Source organism: Hylobates moloch, unplaced genomic scaffold (assembly GCF_009828535.3).
Source record: "Hylobates moloch isolate HMO894 unplaced genomic scaffold, HMol_V3 SCAFFOLD_6, whole genome shotgun sequence".
Classification (NCBI taxonomy): domain Eukaryota; kingdom Metazoa; phylum Chordata; class Mammalia; order Primates; family Hylobatidae; genus Hylobates; species Hylobates moloch.
Genome location: NW_026652281.1, coordinates 93,844,594 through 93,861,146, shown reverse-complemented (window position 1 = coordinate 93,861,146; position 16,553 = coordinate 93,844,594). Strand labels below are relative to the sequence as shown.

Sequence of the window (16,553 nt, the reverse complement as noted above, 5' to 3'; positions counted from 1 at the left end):
GTTTTATTAAAGTCAGAGCTTTATTTTTTTAATTTTATATAATTTAACTTTTTTGAGACAATCTTGCTCTGTTGCCCAGGCTGTAGTATAGCAGTGCGATCTCAGCTCACTGCAATCTCCGTCTCCTGGATTCAAGCAATCCTCTTGCCTCAGCCTCCCGAGTAGCTGGACTATAGGCGCATGCCACCATGCCCAGCTAATTTTTGTATTTTTAGTAGAGATGAGGTTTTGCCATGATGGCCAGGCTGGTCTTGAACTCCTGGTCTCAGGTGATCCACCCACCTTGGCATCCCAAAGTGCTGGGATTATAGATGTGAGCCATCATGCGTGGCCAAGACAGAGTTTTAAAATGTCCAGGTGCTAGGGTTTTTTGTTTTGTTTTCTAACATTATTGAATTATACCACGTGGTGATCTATTTAGGATTTGTTGAGGTTGTCCTGTCTGTCTACTATGGGTGGTCTATGTGAATATTTTCACAGGTAAATTAAAAAGTTCATTCTCCATGCTTGGTGTATAATTCAATATATAAAATTGGGCAAGGAGGTCTACTTGATCTGTCCTAGACTGTCAGAGGTGAATTAAAATCGCCTACCAGCCAGGTGCAATAACTCATACCTGCAATGCCAGTACTTTGGTTAGACAATGCAGCCAAACTTAATTAAGATGACCTCATCTTTGTTAGTCTGGATGTCCAAGGATTCCTTCTTTGTCACTCAAGTCCAGCAACTTTACTAGTTGTGCTGGATTTCCCCCACCTGCCCCTTCAGATCCACTCTACTCTTCTACCCTGCCAGGCCCCAGGAGCCTCACCTGTATGGGTTATACCAGTGGTCTTTCTTGCCTTCTGGATTCCAATTGGTTTTGGCCAACATGCATAAAAGAGGCAAGAGATCAGAGGGAGTGGGGAAAGTGAAGTCAGTGTCCTTATTCCTCTGAGGGCTACTGCATATTGGCTGCTGGTTGGCTGCTTTTACCAGCTAAGTGACCCACTCTACACAGCTCTGTCTGATCACATCCTCCCCTCACCTAGAGCCCAGAGACGGTGTCAGCACAGCGATGTTACCTCAGCAGGAGCTGCCTATAGCATGCAGTGCCCAGCGCTGTCCTTGTGGTTTCCCTGCATCCTGCCAAGACCTTTGTAAAGAGTCCCTTTATTAAACTCACCCCAATTTATCTTATTTGAGTAGAACATTTATTTCCTGTTGGGACCTGACCAGAACTATGTCTCAGTGTTAACTACTCCAAACTACAGAGATAGTGGACACTCAACACTACTGGAGATAGGTTAGCTGTCTCCAAACTATAGATTCAGGTCTTAGTTCTGAAAAGTTTTCTTAAATTATATATTGAAATATTTTTCCTGTTTCATCATTTTGGTTACTTTCTTTGTGGCCAGCTGGTTCTCCTGTGACTGCCTTATCTTTCATTTTCCTCTCAAGCCTTTAAAAATCTTTGTTAATTTTCATTTCATTTTGGTCACATTTCTCAATGCCCCTAATTGTGTTTTCTGTGAGCCCTATTCTCCTTCATGCTGCTTTTGATTTGGCCTTCATTTGGTGATGGTCTTGTTTTTTTTCTTTTTGCTTCTTTGCTGAGAACATGCTCAACAAGCTTTTTCTGAGCTCTGTGGCAGTCAGTGTCATCTATAACTCTCGCACTCCTGCCATCCTTCCTTTCATCAGCCCTTCCTTTGACTCTGAGATCTGGATTCTTTAGCATCTCTTGGTTTTATGGTGTTTGTATTTGTTCCTCTTTCTCATAGTTTCTTGGGTGATTCCCAAGAGGAGAAAGGGAAAACACTCAACTCAATTCTATTGTTATTAGAACTTCAATTTCTCCAAAATGTATTTACAGAATATATAATAAGGAAAGATGCCTGCTTTAAAATGTAAATACTAAAAGCAGGAGTCAAGATGACATCTCTGGTAGAACTGCAATTACTACTTTTGCAAACTACAATATGTAAAAAAAAAAAAACTATTCATAGAAAAAACGTTAATCAGCAATAACATGTTAACAGATTTTCTTTAGTGGTGGGGCAAATGGTGTTAAGATTAAAGAATCTCCAGGATTCTGCAGGCTCACAAAAGAGGGCACAGGCCTAGGGGTTTATAAAAGATTTCCTAGAAACTTGAGTCCAAAGGGGTGAGGAAGAATTAACACAGGGAATATGAGCTGGATGAGTGTTCCAGGCTGAAAAAACTTAAATGGGAAAACAGGGAAGCGTGAAGCTTCCTTGCTGTCTTGGCTTCTCAAGATTCCCTTGCTCTCTCTCCAGGAAGGACATTGTCGTTATAGTGGGTATAAGTAACATGGATCCCAGCAAGATTGCTCACACAGAGTATCCAGTTGATACCATCATCATCCATGAGGACTTTGATAACAACTCCATGAGCAACAACATAGCCCTCCTGAAGACAGACACAGCGATGCATTTTGGCAACCTGGTCCAGTCCATCTGCTTCCTCGGCAGAATGCTGCGTACACCACCAGTCTTGCAGAACTGCTGGGTGTCAGGATGGAATCCCACAACTGCAGTTAAGGCATTCCTCCTCCCAGAGGAGGCTGCATGTGTGCTGGCAGGGGGGGTGACCTGGATAATCCAATCTAGGGCCTATCTTAATTTAATAATGGAGCTTGCTTGAGGTTCTAGAGTTTGGCTGAAACCCTTACCTAATCAGTCAAGACTCCCAGCGCTTTCTCTTTCTGTGGCCACTCTTTTTTTTTTTTTTTGAGACAGGGTCTTTTTCATGCAGTGGTGCCATCACTGGCTCATGCCAGGCAGATGTCACCATGCCTGGTTAATTGTTTTAAATTTGTTTTTTGTAGAAATGGGGTCTTGCTCTGTTGCCCAGGCTGGTATTGAAGTCCTGGGCTCAAGCAAGCCTCCCACCTCGGCCTTCCAAAGTGTTGGGATTACAGGCGCGAGCCACTGTGCCCATCTGGTGGCCATTCTTACATCACATTGGTCCTTTACCTTCTAGCCCTACACCAAAACTGGAAGTACACAGGCAGTGGACACCCTGGAATGAGTACAAGGGTACAGAGAGGTGAGGGGATGTTAGTCCCCGAACTAGGGCTGATTGTCCTCCTGTCTAAGCTGTCCTTGTTTTCTTTCATTTTGGGGAAAGAAAGAAACAAGGAAATGGATACTCTCTAGAAGAGAGGGAAGGGTGTTCTCTGCCTGTTTGCACATTCAAGTTCAAAGTGGAGGTAGTTTTCAGTAAAAACTCGGTCACAGGTTCTTATTTCTATGAAAAAAAGGGATTTATAAGAACATTTCTGGCAGGGCACAGCAGCTCATGCCTGTAATCCCAGCACTTAGGGAAGCCAAGGCAGGTGGATCACTTGAGGTCAGGAGTTCGAGACCAGCCTGGCCAACATGGTGAAACTCCATCTCTATTAAAAATACCAAAATTAGCTGGGCGTTGTGGTGCAGGCCTATAATCACAGCTACTCCGGAAGCTGAGGCAGGAGAATTGCTTGAACCTGGAAGGCAGAAGTTGCAGTGAGCCAAGATCACACAACTGTACTCCAGCCTGAGTGACAGAACAAGACTCCAACTCAAAAAAAAAAATTCTCACTCTCGTTTGGCTATATGAGTGGGAGTTGTGTTGACATAGGGGACTGCCTTCTCATTAATAATCCCTGGGCTCTCTGTTGCATGGTCCAGACAGGAAATCACATGACGATGAGTATCCTGAGGAAAATCTTCGTGAAAGATCTTGACATGTGTCCCCTACACAAACTCCAGAAGACAGAATGTGGCAGCCACACGAAAGAGGAAACCAAGACTGCCTGCTTGGTAAGAACATCATGGAGTAGAAGCTAAGTGTTGAGAGTAAGCCTTGGTCACATCTAGGGGAGCCTCAGGACTCCCCCTCCCTAGATGGAGAGCTCTGTGAGGGTAGGGACTAGGACTTGAGATGAGTGGCTGTCTCTGGAGTGAATAGCACTTGGCAGACAGTATGCGCTCACTAAAAATCTGCTGAACGAACTAACCAGTCACAATTTTCAGTGTAACACTATGAAGCTTGTTTAAGTCACAGGTGCTTTTTAACTAGTTAAAAATTTGAAAGTCTGAGTCCAAACCACACAGGCTGATACGCTTTGAGCAGGTCTACAGTGTGGGGCTGCTGTATTCAGCTTCTAGGCAACCTAGATTCCCCTCTGATGCTATCAGTTATTGGGTTTTTCTTCTCTGAGAAGCCCTGCCCTCCACCCAGATGAGGGCTGTACGGATGTGGCTGTCCTACTACCTCAAAAAAAATGTGTAGAAGTCACACACACCTGGTTCAGGCCCCTTCATATCCAAATCTGGAGAAAGTGTAGCTTACTAGGGTCACACAGTCAATAAAAGTTACAGCAAAGACAAGGACCTAGGTCTACCAGATACCCAGATAGCGTTTATCTCCTCTACTCTAGAATTGCTTTTCTAAGAGGCTTATCACACACTCTCCTCTAAAGAGCCTTCAGGACACCTGATGGGGAATTTTTTTTTCCCCATAGGATCCAGAAAGGCAGGATTTTTGGAGCAAGGGGAAAAAATACATATATACAGATAATTTTTTTAAAGGTCATTTTATTGCAAAACACAAAGGACTGCCTCTCATTAAGAAATATGTTTGCCCTTCCAAAGTTGGTGTAATATCTATTGAGTGCCTACTTTGTACTGGGTCCTCTGCCAGGTGGGGGATCTTAACAATTTCTTAAATTAGATAATGTGTTAAAATACACTGAAGATATAGCTTTTTAACAAAATTCTGCCCTCAACCATTCCATCAAACAAGTATCATACTTCCTCAGATCTAAGATGCTGCCAATTATAGAATGCACCATCATTTTTTGTAATCCCAAGAAAGAAAAAAACGCTGCCTGTTAAACTCTGGCGTCAACTGATTAAAAGACACACCCTAATTTCAAAGATGTTGATTTCTAACTGTATCTTAGACTCAATGGAATATTCTAAGGTATTTCTACTCTAAGTGACCATCTCTTAAAATCTAACTGCAAAGTTCAGGTTGGTTTTTAACTGTGACTCACCTCTAACCAGGCCTTCATTTTTGAACAGAATTATGCTTGCACACCATTTAATGGTGACCTGTCCCCGTAGAATCCTCTGTCTTGGAAATATGTTCTCATGTCCAGAGGTCTTCAAAGCCACAATTCCCACATGTAGAGTCAACCACCACGTTCAGAATCTGGGTTTCCCCGAAACCCAACAAAAGCAGAATCACTCTGCACTCACCCATCCTGCCTTTATTCTACCACTGTTAGGGCTTTTGCTGAATGTCAAGGGAAAAGATCACACAATGAAAAACCCCACTCTGGGCTGTGGCCACTCCCTTGGGAGATGAGGTAGGGTAGCTCCAGAGGGGCACCTGGAGCTGTTCGCCTCTGCCTCTTGTGCTTCAGAAGTCGCAGCGCCTACAGGATTATGGGGAAGAGAAAAAGCGTATATGCTGTGCCCAGGTGGGTGGAACAGTGACCTGCAAAACCACGCCATAGCTGAGGACATCTACCAATCACTCATCCAATCATTTGTCCTAAATCACATTCTTTTTCTTGCTCTGGCTATACCACTACAGTTAAGACAAACTGCGAATGGGACTGATGAAAGGGGGAACCACGTCATTCTTGGCCAGGGAACCTCCATGACCTAGGCAGACATGGTGAGGTGCACACAAGGGCCTGTTCACCAGTCAATTGAAAAGTCAAGAGTGCCACACTAAAGCACCCCCTTCCATCCAAGGAGAGGCACAGAATGAAGTCCTCAAGGCCTTCCTCACATGTCTGGCCTTGGCCTGCTGAGAGATCACCAGGGAATCACGGCAGCTTTGCAGCACGGCCTCCCCCGCTGCCCTGCCCGCGGAGTTGCTCCCTTCTTTTCCCACTGGTCTTCATGTCTGTTCTGGTGTGGCTTCCTTGGAAAAGAGGAGCTTTATTGAAAGAGAATACCCCACTGGGCATGGTGGCTCATGCCTAATCCCAGCACTTTGAGAGGCCGAGGCGGGCAGATCACTTGAAGTTAGAAGATTCAGACCAGCCTGGCCAACATCGCCAAACCCCATCTCTACTAAAAATACAGAAATTAGGCCGGGTGCAGTGGCTCACGCCTGTAATCCCAACACTCTGGGAGGCCGAGGTGGGTGGATCATGAGGTCAGGAGTTCAAGACCAGCCTGGCCAACATGGTGAAACCCCATCTCTACTAAAAATAAAAATTAGTCAGGTGTGGTGGTGGGTGCCTGTAATCCCAGCTACTGGGGAGGCTGAGGTAGGAGAATTGCTTGAACCCAGGAGGAGGAGGTTGCAGTGAGCGAGATCATGCCACTGCACTCCAGCATGGGGGACAGAGCAAGACTCCATCTCAAAAAAAAAAAAAAAATTAGCTGGGCATGGTGGCACATAGCTGTAGCCCCAGCTACTGGAAAGGCTGAGGTGGGAGAATTGCTTGAATCCCGGAGGTGGAGGTTGCAGTGAGCCAAGATTGCACTACTGCACTCCAGCCTTGGGGACAGAGAAAGAAAGAAAGAAAGAGAGAAAGAGAGAAAGAGAGAGAGAGAGAAACACCCAAGACAGACCACACACCCAGGCCTCGGATGGTAAGGGGCTGATGCAGCTGCTCTTCTGCCTTTCTGCTGCTCGTGGTTGAGTCTGTTCAGATTGTTTCCTGTTGTTAATTGCAGCCCCATTCCGTGTCTCAGTGCAAACCACGAGAGCAACATGTCATTGCCCAGGCCTTCCAGCCAGGCAGGCCACACAGGTCAGAAGTGGCTGGCTAGCCTGGGGATGACCACTCCCTTCTCGGACCAAGATGGGCCACGGGAGGGGCAGGAATTCCTTTGAGAGGAGACCTAGGGGTGTGGGGTCTGGGCAGGTAAGGTAAATGTTACCTAGTAGTTGCCTTGTTGCTTTTCCCATTTTCCCTAACTTTTCAGAAAAATGATGGCCTTTATAGAGACATCAAGATGATGGTAGCTAATATTCTATTGAGTGTTTGCTGTGTGCCAGACACTATGCTGTGCTCAGCACGTGTTACAGGCATTAACTGTGTTCCCACCTTGGCTCAGAGAGGATTTGGTCACTTGCCAGGGTCCCGTATCTAGCTAACGATGCCAAGCTTCTACTCCCTCACTTTAAGTTAGGTAAAGTGTATGTGGCAGAATTCCCAAGTCCCAGAGGACTGCTCCACTGGGAGTAGAGAAGACCAACAGCACGGCCAGCCAGGCTGGTGAGCAGCTGCCAGGTGGCAGGAAGTGGCTTAAACTAAGAGTCGAAGCAAGGCAGAGAGGAGAAGGGAAAATGTGAGCATTTCAGCACAAAACAGAAACAAACACCAACATTTCAGGAATGAGAAGCCAGAAAAGAGGGAAGGTTTGGCCAAAGGACTGGAAAGGGGCAAGAAAATGAAATATGAACCAGGAAGCTATAGGCAATCAGCAGAAGTCCACAGCTAATTTGCATAATAAAAGGAAAAGTCATCTTGTTGGAATTTGTGGTGGTGGCTGCCTTGAAATCATATCCTATAATTTGCCCCATTTCCAGTGAGAACCAGCGTAAAACATTTCTAGAACAAACAGTATATTGCACAAGGATAGATTTACAACAAAAACTAGTTTTTCTAAGACCTGAAGCCTTCTGTCTTTTGTCACAGGGGGACCCAGGAAGCCCAATGATGTGCCAGCTACAGCAGCTCGATCTGTGGGTTCTGAGAGGAGTCCTGAACTTCGGTGGTGAGACGTGCCCTGGCCTGTTTCTGTACACCAAGGTGGAAGACTACAGCAAATGGATCACATCCAAGGCTGAGATGGCCGGCCCTCCCCTGTCCTCACTCCACTACTGGGAAAAGTTGATTTCTTTCTCCCACCATGGACCAAATGCCGCCATGACACAGAAGACATATTCTGATTCTGAACTGGGCCATGTTGGATCATACTTGCAGGGACAAAGAAGGACCATCACACATTCACGACTAGCAAACAGCTCTAGAGATAGTCTAGATGTTAGGGAGGAGGGTGTAAAGGAATCAGGCAGGTCTCCTGAGGCGTCTGTACAACCCTTATACTATGACTATTATGATGGGGAGGTGGGGGAAGGTAGGATTTTTGCAGGTCAGAACAGGTTGCATCAGCCCAAAGAAATCATCTTGGTTTCCTTCGTGCTTGTTTTCTTTTGCAGCAGTATCTAGTCTAGGAGCTACCCCACCAAACTGAAGAGTAAGCTCAGAATGCTGAGTGCCAGGCATTCGCCATGCTGTTTTGGTGTCTGTTTTTGATAGTTGCACACCGGGGCTGCCATGGATAAGCCCACGGCACACACTGGGCTGGCTCTCCCTCCTCTGTCCCTCTCCCAGGTGTGGGAAGGTCACTTTCATTATGCTTGTGAACTAAATGCTGGCTAACAAGTGTCAAACCATTAGAGTGCCCTGTGGTTCTTTCGGTGGTAACAGTTCCAGGGGCCAGGCGGTGAAAACACTCCCCATGGGCAGATGTGGCCCAGGAGATGATGCTCAGCCTGGCTGGGGGGTTGGGAACACCAGACAGACAGGGAACAGTGAGAGGAGCCTGTGACTAGAAAGGAGCTGATTACTTTAATAGGTCATGTCATGGTCTGTAAGCCGTGGCCTGCCTCTGGCTACTTCCCAGCAAGGTAATCTGCCTGTAACTGCTCATTGGTTATTTTCATTCGATTCCAAGCCTTACGGTAGCCTTTTAAGGAGATCTGCAAAAAAAAAGAAAAAAAGAAAAAAAAATGATAAAGGAGAGGGGGGAGAAGGTCACTTGGGGAAAACTGATTGTGGCTACTCAGAATGCAGCTCTTATCCAGCCCCGTGATGGTGCAGGCAACCCTGTGTGGGGCAGCGTGTCCTCCATGCATGCTGCTGTGCGGGGGCCACCAAGGGGCAGCACCCACCAGAAGATTTTTCTATAGAGCATGTTTCTTCTGTTCAGTAAAGTGAGAAGTTGCATGTTCCTGCCACGATTCTGCTACTTCTCAGCGTCGGATCTGAGGGGCCCAAGTTTGGATCTGAATTTACTCTCTGCTGCAAAATGGCTACAGGAGAGGCAGGAGAAAGTAACACAGGAAATGAGAGCCAGGGTCTAGATGTGAAAACGCAAGGTCCCAGTTTTCCAAGTGACCTGACTGGCTTTCTAAGCTACTCTGATGATGTCCTGCGTGACCTCAGTTTGCAACCTGGCCACGGCAGCCTAGGTGCTTGTCCTTCTTCTGACACCAGCATATGGTTTCCCATTGCCCATTTATCTCCCGCAGCTCACAGGAGCAAGGGTGCTTCCTGTCACATGGTACCATATTCAAAGTCTGCAGGATTCTTTCAAAAGCAGAAAGACCCATGGCGACTGTGTACATGCATGGAGTGAGGTCCTGAGTGATATTAAAAAATCCATCACTATCTCATTTTTTAAAAAAACTGACTTCTCCATGTATAAAGTAGCAATCACTAAATTACCAGTGCAGAGGGATTCAGAAACTTCTAGAATTCATTAAGATAACAAGCAACTAAAAACACACTATTACTACAAAGTTTCTCCCTGAAAATGGAAAAGACTCTGCCCCTAACAATGCAAAAGGGGGAACTTAAAAAAAAAAATCATCCTTCATCTTGGTTTAATAGTTAAAGCAACTGCTGAGGTTTCTCCCAGAAATTACATATCCAAACATCTGTATTCTTAGCCCAAAGAACAAAATCCTAAATGAAAATGTTGAAGACATAAAAGACTGGCCATCTCGGGGCTCCCTGTGGCTCACCTCTGCTATCTCCACTTTCCTTTCCCACATCCTGATGCTCTTCTCCAGGTCCCCATTTAAGATCTTCTCCCGGACGTAAGTCATCACCTGTGGTACCCGGAACTCGGCCAGCTGCTTCCGGAGCCTCTTGTTCACTGCCTCGGCTTTGGCCCGGTCCTGGGTTGGGAAGGACCAGTTATACCCAGGGAACCCCAGCAGCTCTTGCTTTGAGAACTCACTGGCCCTGCCATCTCTCCCCATAGTTCCAATAGAGTTTCAAAAATAATGTTTACATTTTCAAAGAGGTTGGGGAGGGGTGGGAATCACAAGATTCTGATTTTTTTGCAAAATATATTTTAAGCCAGTTCAGAAACACCTAGTGCAGTCTAAATAGTCTTGTTTCTTTCATTCCTTTCCCTTTCCCTTTCCTTTCCTTCCCTCCTTCCTCTTCCTCTCCTTTATTAAGGAATATGTTGTACTTATTTTGACTTCTTAGGGTTTCTGTGTGTGAAAAATTGTGTATTTAAGTATACTTTGATCAGACTCAATTCACTTCCATGTCTTTTAATTATAAGATATATACAATATAAAATTTATCATTTTAACCATTTTTAACTATACAGTTCTGTGGCATTAAGTACATTCACATTCTTGTGCAACTATCACCACCATCCATCTCCAGAACTCTTTTTGTCTTGTAAAACAGAAATTCTGTACCCATTATACAATCACTCCTCCTTCCCTCCTCTCCCAGCCCCTGGAACCCACCATTCCACTTTCTGTCTCTATGAATTTGACTACTCTGGGTACCTCATATAAGTGGAATCAAACAGTATTTGTCCTTTTGTGACTGGCTTATTTCACTTAGCATAATGTCCTTAAGTTTCCTACATATGATAGTATGTGTCAGAATGTCCTTCCTTTCTAAGGTGGAATGATTTTCCGTTGTATGGATATACCACATTTTATTTATTTTGTTTATCCATTCATCCATCGATAGACACTTGGGTTGCTTCCACTTCTTGGCTATTGTGAAGAATGGCGCTGTCAACATCGGTGTACAAAAATCTGTTCAATTCCCTTCTCAATTCTTTTGGGTATATTCCCAGATGCAGAATGGCCAGAACCTATGGTAATTCAATTTCGTGAGTAATCCTTGTCTTTTAAATATTTATTTAAAAAATTATCATACAGTAAAATTAATTAGCCCTTTTAATAGAATGCATTTTTTTAAAATTAACATCAGCTGGGGACAGTGGCTCACGCCTGTAATCCCAGCACTTTGGGAGGATAAGGCGGGAGGATCACTTGAGGTCAGAAGTTTGAGACCAGCCTGGCCAACATGGTGAAACCCCGTCTCTACTAAAAAAATACAAAACTGAGTCATGCATGGTGGCTTAGGCCTGTAATCCCAGCTTGGGAGGCTGAGGCAGGAGAATCGCTTGAACCCTGGAGGTGGAGGTTGCAGTGAGCCGAGATCACGACGCTGCACTCCAGCCTGAGTGATAGAGTGAAACTCTGTCTCAAAAAAAAAATTAAAAAAAAATTTAACATTATCCTTTTAACTTTTATTTTACTAATTCTTTTGTTTAGGCAATACATTCAGTTCAAATGGTACACTGTGGCAAGCTCCCATCCCACTCCTGTCACCCCATCAGGAAGGTCTCCTGCCCAGAAGCATACACTGTTTTTAGGTTTTGTGCATCCTTCCAGAAATCTAGGCTTATACAAACATGTTTCTTTTTTTGACCTAAATATTAGCATACTCTATTCACTTTTATTCATCCAGATGTTTTCACTCAATAAATCTTGAAGATCTTTGTGTATCAGCACATGAAGAATTTACTCATTCTTTTTGACAGCTGCATAATTTTCCACATGGATGTACCATAATTTAACAATTCTCCCACAGTCACTTAACTGTTTAATCTCTTGCTATTACAATAAACAATGCTGCAATTACTAACCATCTGGATATACATTATATTATCATTATGCAAGTGAATCAGTAGGATAAACTGCTAAAAGTGAAATTGCTTGTTCCAGGGCAGTGGTTCTCAACCAGAGGCAATTTTGCCCCCAGGGGACATTTGGCAATTCCTAAAGACATTTTTGTGGGAATTAGAGGGGTGCTGCTGGCATCTAGTAGGTAGAGGCCAGCAATGCTACTGAAAACCCTCAATACACAAGACATCCCCCTACAAGAAAGAATTATCCAGCCCCAAATGTCAGTAATAATGTGTTTAGGGTGCAAAACCCAGCCTTAAGCATATGTGCATGTTAATGTTTGGTAAACAGTGCTAAATTCCCCTTTATAATAATCAAGACAATTACAGTTCTGCAGTAATGTCTGAGACTGCCGGTTTTCCCTCATTCTCTCACTACAGTTTTATCGACTCTTTGATCTTTGTCAATCTAAGAGAAGGAAAATAATATCCCATCATAGCTTTCTTTTGTATTCCTTGTATTATGAGTGTGGTAGAACATTTTTCACAATTCAGTTTTTTAGCTTTTCAGTAAACTCTTGAAAACTTTTGTCCATTTTTTCTATTAGTTATTAGTTTTTACTTGTTGATCTGTAGAAGTTATTTATTTGGAGTTATTAGCTCCTTGTGATTTTAGATACAACATTTTTCCAGTTATTTACCTTTTGACTTTGCTTATGATCATTTTTGCTGTGCAAAAAACTTTCATTTTTATATAACTCACTTTATTGATGTCATGGTTTCTAGGGTTTATATTTTGAAAGGCCTCTTCATTCCAAGATTATATTAAAAATTTTCCCAGTATTTATTTTAGGATTTTAATGGTTTTATTACTTACATTTAAATCTCTGATATACCTGAACTAATTTCAGCATTAAGACACAGTTCCAACTTAATTTTTTCCTTAATAGTTACCCAGTTACCCCAGTTACCCCATGTCATTTATTCAATAATCTGGCTGTCCCTTGATTAATGCCATGCCACTTTTATCATAAAGGTATCAATATCAAAGCTTTATCAAATATTTATATACTTATGTGATCGGTATCAGGGCTCATTATAGGACCTTATATTTTTCTTTGATTTTCCAGCCTATTCCTGAGCGTGTTTTAAATATTGTAACTTTATAACATATTTCATTATCTGATAGGGCTAGTCCTCTTATTTACTCATTCAGAATTTGGGGATACTCTTTTTTACCCCCCAAAGGAATTTTTGAGTCAGTTGATTCAGATCCTTAACAACAAACAAACAAAAAAACCTTCCTTGGTATTTTAACTGGAATATCATATTTCACAGATCAACTTAAAGAGAACTAACATTTTTATTATGTTGAATCTTCCCAGTATGGTATTGTCTTTTAATTCCTTGCTTCACGAAGCACAATCTCTGGCACTAGAAACACTTGGGAGCTGCAGACTCCCAGGCTACCCTAGACCTACCCACTCAGAATCTGCATTTTAACAAGATCCCCAGGTAATTGGTTTGCACCTTCCATTGTTTCAATACACCATAAAACAAACCAATAATTTAATTTTTATTAACTTGTTTTCAGAATGCAAAAAAAAATTGTCAAGTGTTCAGTGAATAGCTCCTGTCTGTTTAGCCTAAACAAACAACTGTGGAGAGACCCAAAGATGTGGGCAGAACCATCAATGCATACTCCTGTCCAGATGGTGATTTGAGAATACCTAAGATAAATATAATGAAGTAGCAAGAACGAAGGCATTAAAACATAAGTACTACAGCTGTGAGGGACATGCTGAGAAGACCAGAGACTATGATCCCCACCCAGCAACCCACTTGTAGAGCAGCAATGTCACTACGGGAAAAGTTGTCCACTGTCCCACCCCAGTTCCAGGGCAGCAGTGCAGAAGTTTTGCCCAGGGAGACAGGCTGTGTATTTGTCTGTTTTCACACTGCTATAAAGAATTACCCAAGACTGGACAATTTTATTAAGAAAAGAAAATTTGATTGACTCACAGTTCTGCATGGCTAGGGAGGCCTCAGGAAACTTACAATAATGGTGGAAAGTGAAGGAGAAGAAAGGCACATTTTCACAAGGTAGCAGGAGTGAGAGCACATGCAGGGGAAACTGCCACTTTAAAAACCATCAGATCTCGTGAGAACTCCCTCACTATCATGAGAACAGCATTGGGTAAACTGCCCCTATGATCCAATCACCTTCCACCAGGTCCCTCCTTTGACAAATGGGAATTACAATTTGAGATGAGGCTTGCGTGGGGACACAGAGCCAAACAAAATCAGGCGTAAATCAGAGGGCTCTGGAATGCTGCCCAAGTGGACTCACTATTTGGAACAGAGATGGGGAGCTCATGCCTAAGAACTGTGTGGGAAACAATTTATGAGTTTTTTAAGGTAAGCAATTTAGAGGAGGCTGGTAGTTCTACAATGTTAGTAGCAGCAAGTAAAATAATAAACCAGCTATATGTTTAACAGAACAGTGAAAGAGATCACTAAGAAGAGCCCTCTGAGAGTTGGAGCAAGCCTCAAAGACTGGCAATACCTTGCCCCTGCAAAGGTCCTGACTTTAATTGGATCAGAATTTAAAACAATTAATGTCTCAGGGTATTGTTGAAAGCAATAGAGCAATTAGTTAACAATTAATGAAGGCTGATGGCCGAGTGTGATGCCAATAGAGTAGACCAGCTGTAGGAAGGTGCTCTAGTAGGAAGATGCAGAGTCAAAGAGAACTCAGCAGAAGCAACAATTATCCCTGGTCATCAGGGCAATTGTATCCATGACTAAGGCTGTACCATGTGAGGAGAAACATTAGAGAGTAATAACAGCAGGGGAATAGATCTAGTTTACTGATCTAGTCCAGCCAAGTCACTAAACAAGTAACAAGCAAAAACAATGACAAGCCCAAGAAAGGGATGGGAGGGACCAATATCAAGAATTGCTATATCACCTAAAATATACAGCTTCCAACAAAAATTATGAGATAGGCAAAGAAATAGGAAAGCATGATCCACCCAGGGAAGGCAAAATAAACTGCCTTTGAGGGAGAGCAGATGGTGGACCTAGCAGACAAAGTCTTCAAAGGAGCTATTCAAAGAACCAAAGGAAACCATGTTTAAAGAATTAAAGTAATAATAATAATAATGTCTCATCAAGTAAAGAAAATAAAGGGGTAGAAATTCATTTTTTAAAACACAGAAAATCCGGAATCTTTTCAATATGATGACTGAAATGAAAAATTCATCACAGCAGACTGACAGCAGATTTAAGCCAGTAGAGTAAAGCATCAGTAAACTTGTAGATTGATAGAGATTATGCAGATTGAGGAGCAGAGAGAAAAAAAAATCAAAGAAAAATTAACAGTCTTAGAGAAATGTGGAACACCACTAAGTGTACCAACATACAGGTAATGGGAGTAACAGAGGGAGAAAAGAAAGAGAAAGGAGTAGAAAAAATTATTCAGATATAATGACTAAAAATTTCACTAATTTGTTGAAAAACAGTAAGCTACACATCCAAAGGGCTCAACAAACTCCAAACAGAAGAAATGTAAATAAATCCACACCCAGACTCATCATACTCAAAATGTTGAATGGCAAAGCAAAGAGAAAATATTGAAAACATTAAGAGAAAACAATTCATTACATACAAGGGAAGCCCAACAAGATTAACAGCTGATTTCTCATCAGAAACAACGAAGGCCAGAAGGCAATGGGCTGAAAGAAAAAAAAAAACTATCACTCAAGAATATTATATCCTCGACCAGTTCCGGGTTTTCCCGAGCCAAGATGGCCGAATAGGAACAACTCCGGTCTACAGCTCCCAGCCTGAGCGACACAGAAGACGGGTGATTTCTGCATTTCTGTTTGAGGTACCGGTTTCATCTCACTAGGGAGTGCCAAACAGTGGGTGCAGGATAGTTGGTGCGCGAGCCAAAGCAGGGCGAGGCATTGCCTCACTCGGGAAGTGCAAGGGGTCAGGGAGTTCCCTTTCCTAGTCAAAGAAAGGGGTAACAGACGGCACCTGGAAAATCGGGTCAGTCCCACCCTAATACTGCGCTTTTCCAACGGGCCTGGAAAACGGCAAACTAGGAGATTGTGTCCCGCACCTGGCTCGGAGGGTCCTATGCCCACGGAGTCTCGCTGATTGCTAGCACAGCAGTCTGAGATCAAACTGCAAGGCCACAGCGAGGCCAGGGGAGGGGCGCCCACCAGTGCCCAGGCTTGCTTAGGTAAACAAAGCAGCCAGGAAGCTCCAACTGGGTGGAGCCCACCACAGCTCAAGGAGGCCTGCCTGCCTCTGTAGGCTCCACCTCTGGGGGCAGGGCACAGACAAACAAAAATTCAGCAGGAATCTCTGCAGACTTAAATGTCCCTGTCTGACTGACAGCTTTGAAGAGAGTAGTGGTTCTCCCAGCATGCAGCTGGAGATCTGAGAACGGACAGACTCCCTCCTAAAGTGGGTCCCTCACCCCCGAGCAGCCTAACTGGGAGGCACCCCCCAGTAGGGACAGACTGACACCTCACTTGGCCGGGTACTCCTCTGAGACAAAACTTCCAGAGGAACTATCAGACAGCTGAATTTGTGGTCTCACAAAAATCCACTGTTCTGCAGCCATCGCTGCTGACACCCAGCCAAACAGGGTCTGGAGTGGACCTCTAGTAAACTCCAACAGACCTGCAGCTGAGGGTCCTGTCTGGTAGAAGGAAAACTAACAAACAGAAAGGACATCCACACCAAAAACCCATCTGTACATCACCATCATCAAAGACAAAAAGTAGATAAAACCACAAAGATGGGGAAAAAACAGAGCAGAAAAACTGGAAACTCTAAAAA

At 43.6% G+C, this 16,553-nt stretch overlaps 2 protein-coding genes across 6 annotated transcripts in view; one reads left to right on the top strand and one right to left on the bottom strand.

Moving 5' to 3' along the window:
* PRSS54 (serine protease 54) overlaps positions 1 to 8,421 on the top strand; it is a 14,966-nt gene extending 6,545 nt beyond the window's left edge. For all 3 annotated transcript variants that reach the window (XM_032157497.2, XM_032157498.2, XM_058441050.1), the window contains 3 exons: positions 2,280 to 2,538; positions 3,675 to 3,806; positions 7,658 to 8,421. In XM_032157497.2, the coding sequence (XP_032013388.1) occupies positions 2,280 to 2,538; positions 3,675 to 3,806; positions 7,658 to 8,191 (925 nt within the window). In that variant the 3' untranslated portion in view covers positions 8,192 to 8,421. The remainder of the gene's footprint in view (positions 1 to 2,279; positions 2,539 to 3,674; positions 3,807 to 7,657) is intronic.
* Positions 8,422 to 8,568: 147 nt separating this feature from the next.
* Positions 8,569 to 16,553, bottom strand: part of CCDC113 (coiled-coil domain containing 113) — a 34,075-nt gene continuing 26,090 nt past the window's right edge. For 2 of the 3 annotated variants that reach the window (XM_032157500.2, XM_058441051.1), the window contains exons 8-9: positions 9,772 to 9,927; positions 8,569 to 8,724 (exon numbers count right to left, since the gene is read on the bottom strand). In XM_032157500.2, coding sequence (XP_032013391.1) covers positions 8,638 to 8,724; positions 9,772 to 9,927 — 243 coding nt within the window. In that variant the 3' untranslated portion in view covers positions 8,569 to 8,637. Of the gene's footprint in view, positions 8,725 to 9,771; positions 9,928 to 10,308; positions 10,878 to 16,553 lie in introns of those variants that run through there. The other variant, XM_032157501.2, reaches the window with a different exon arrangement.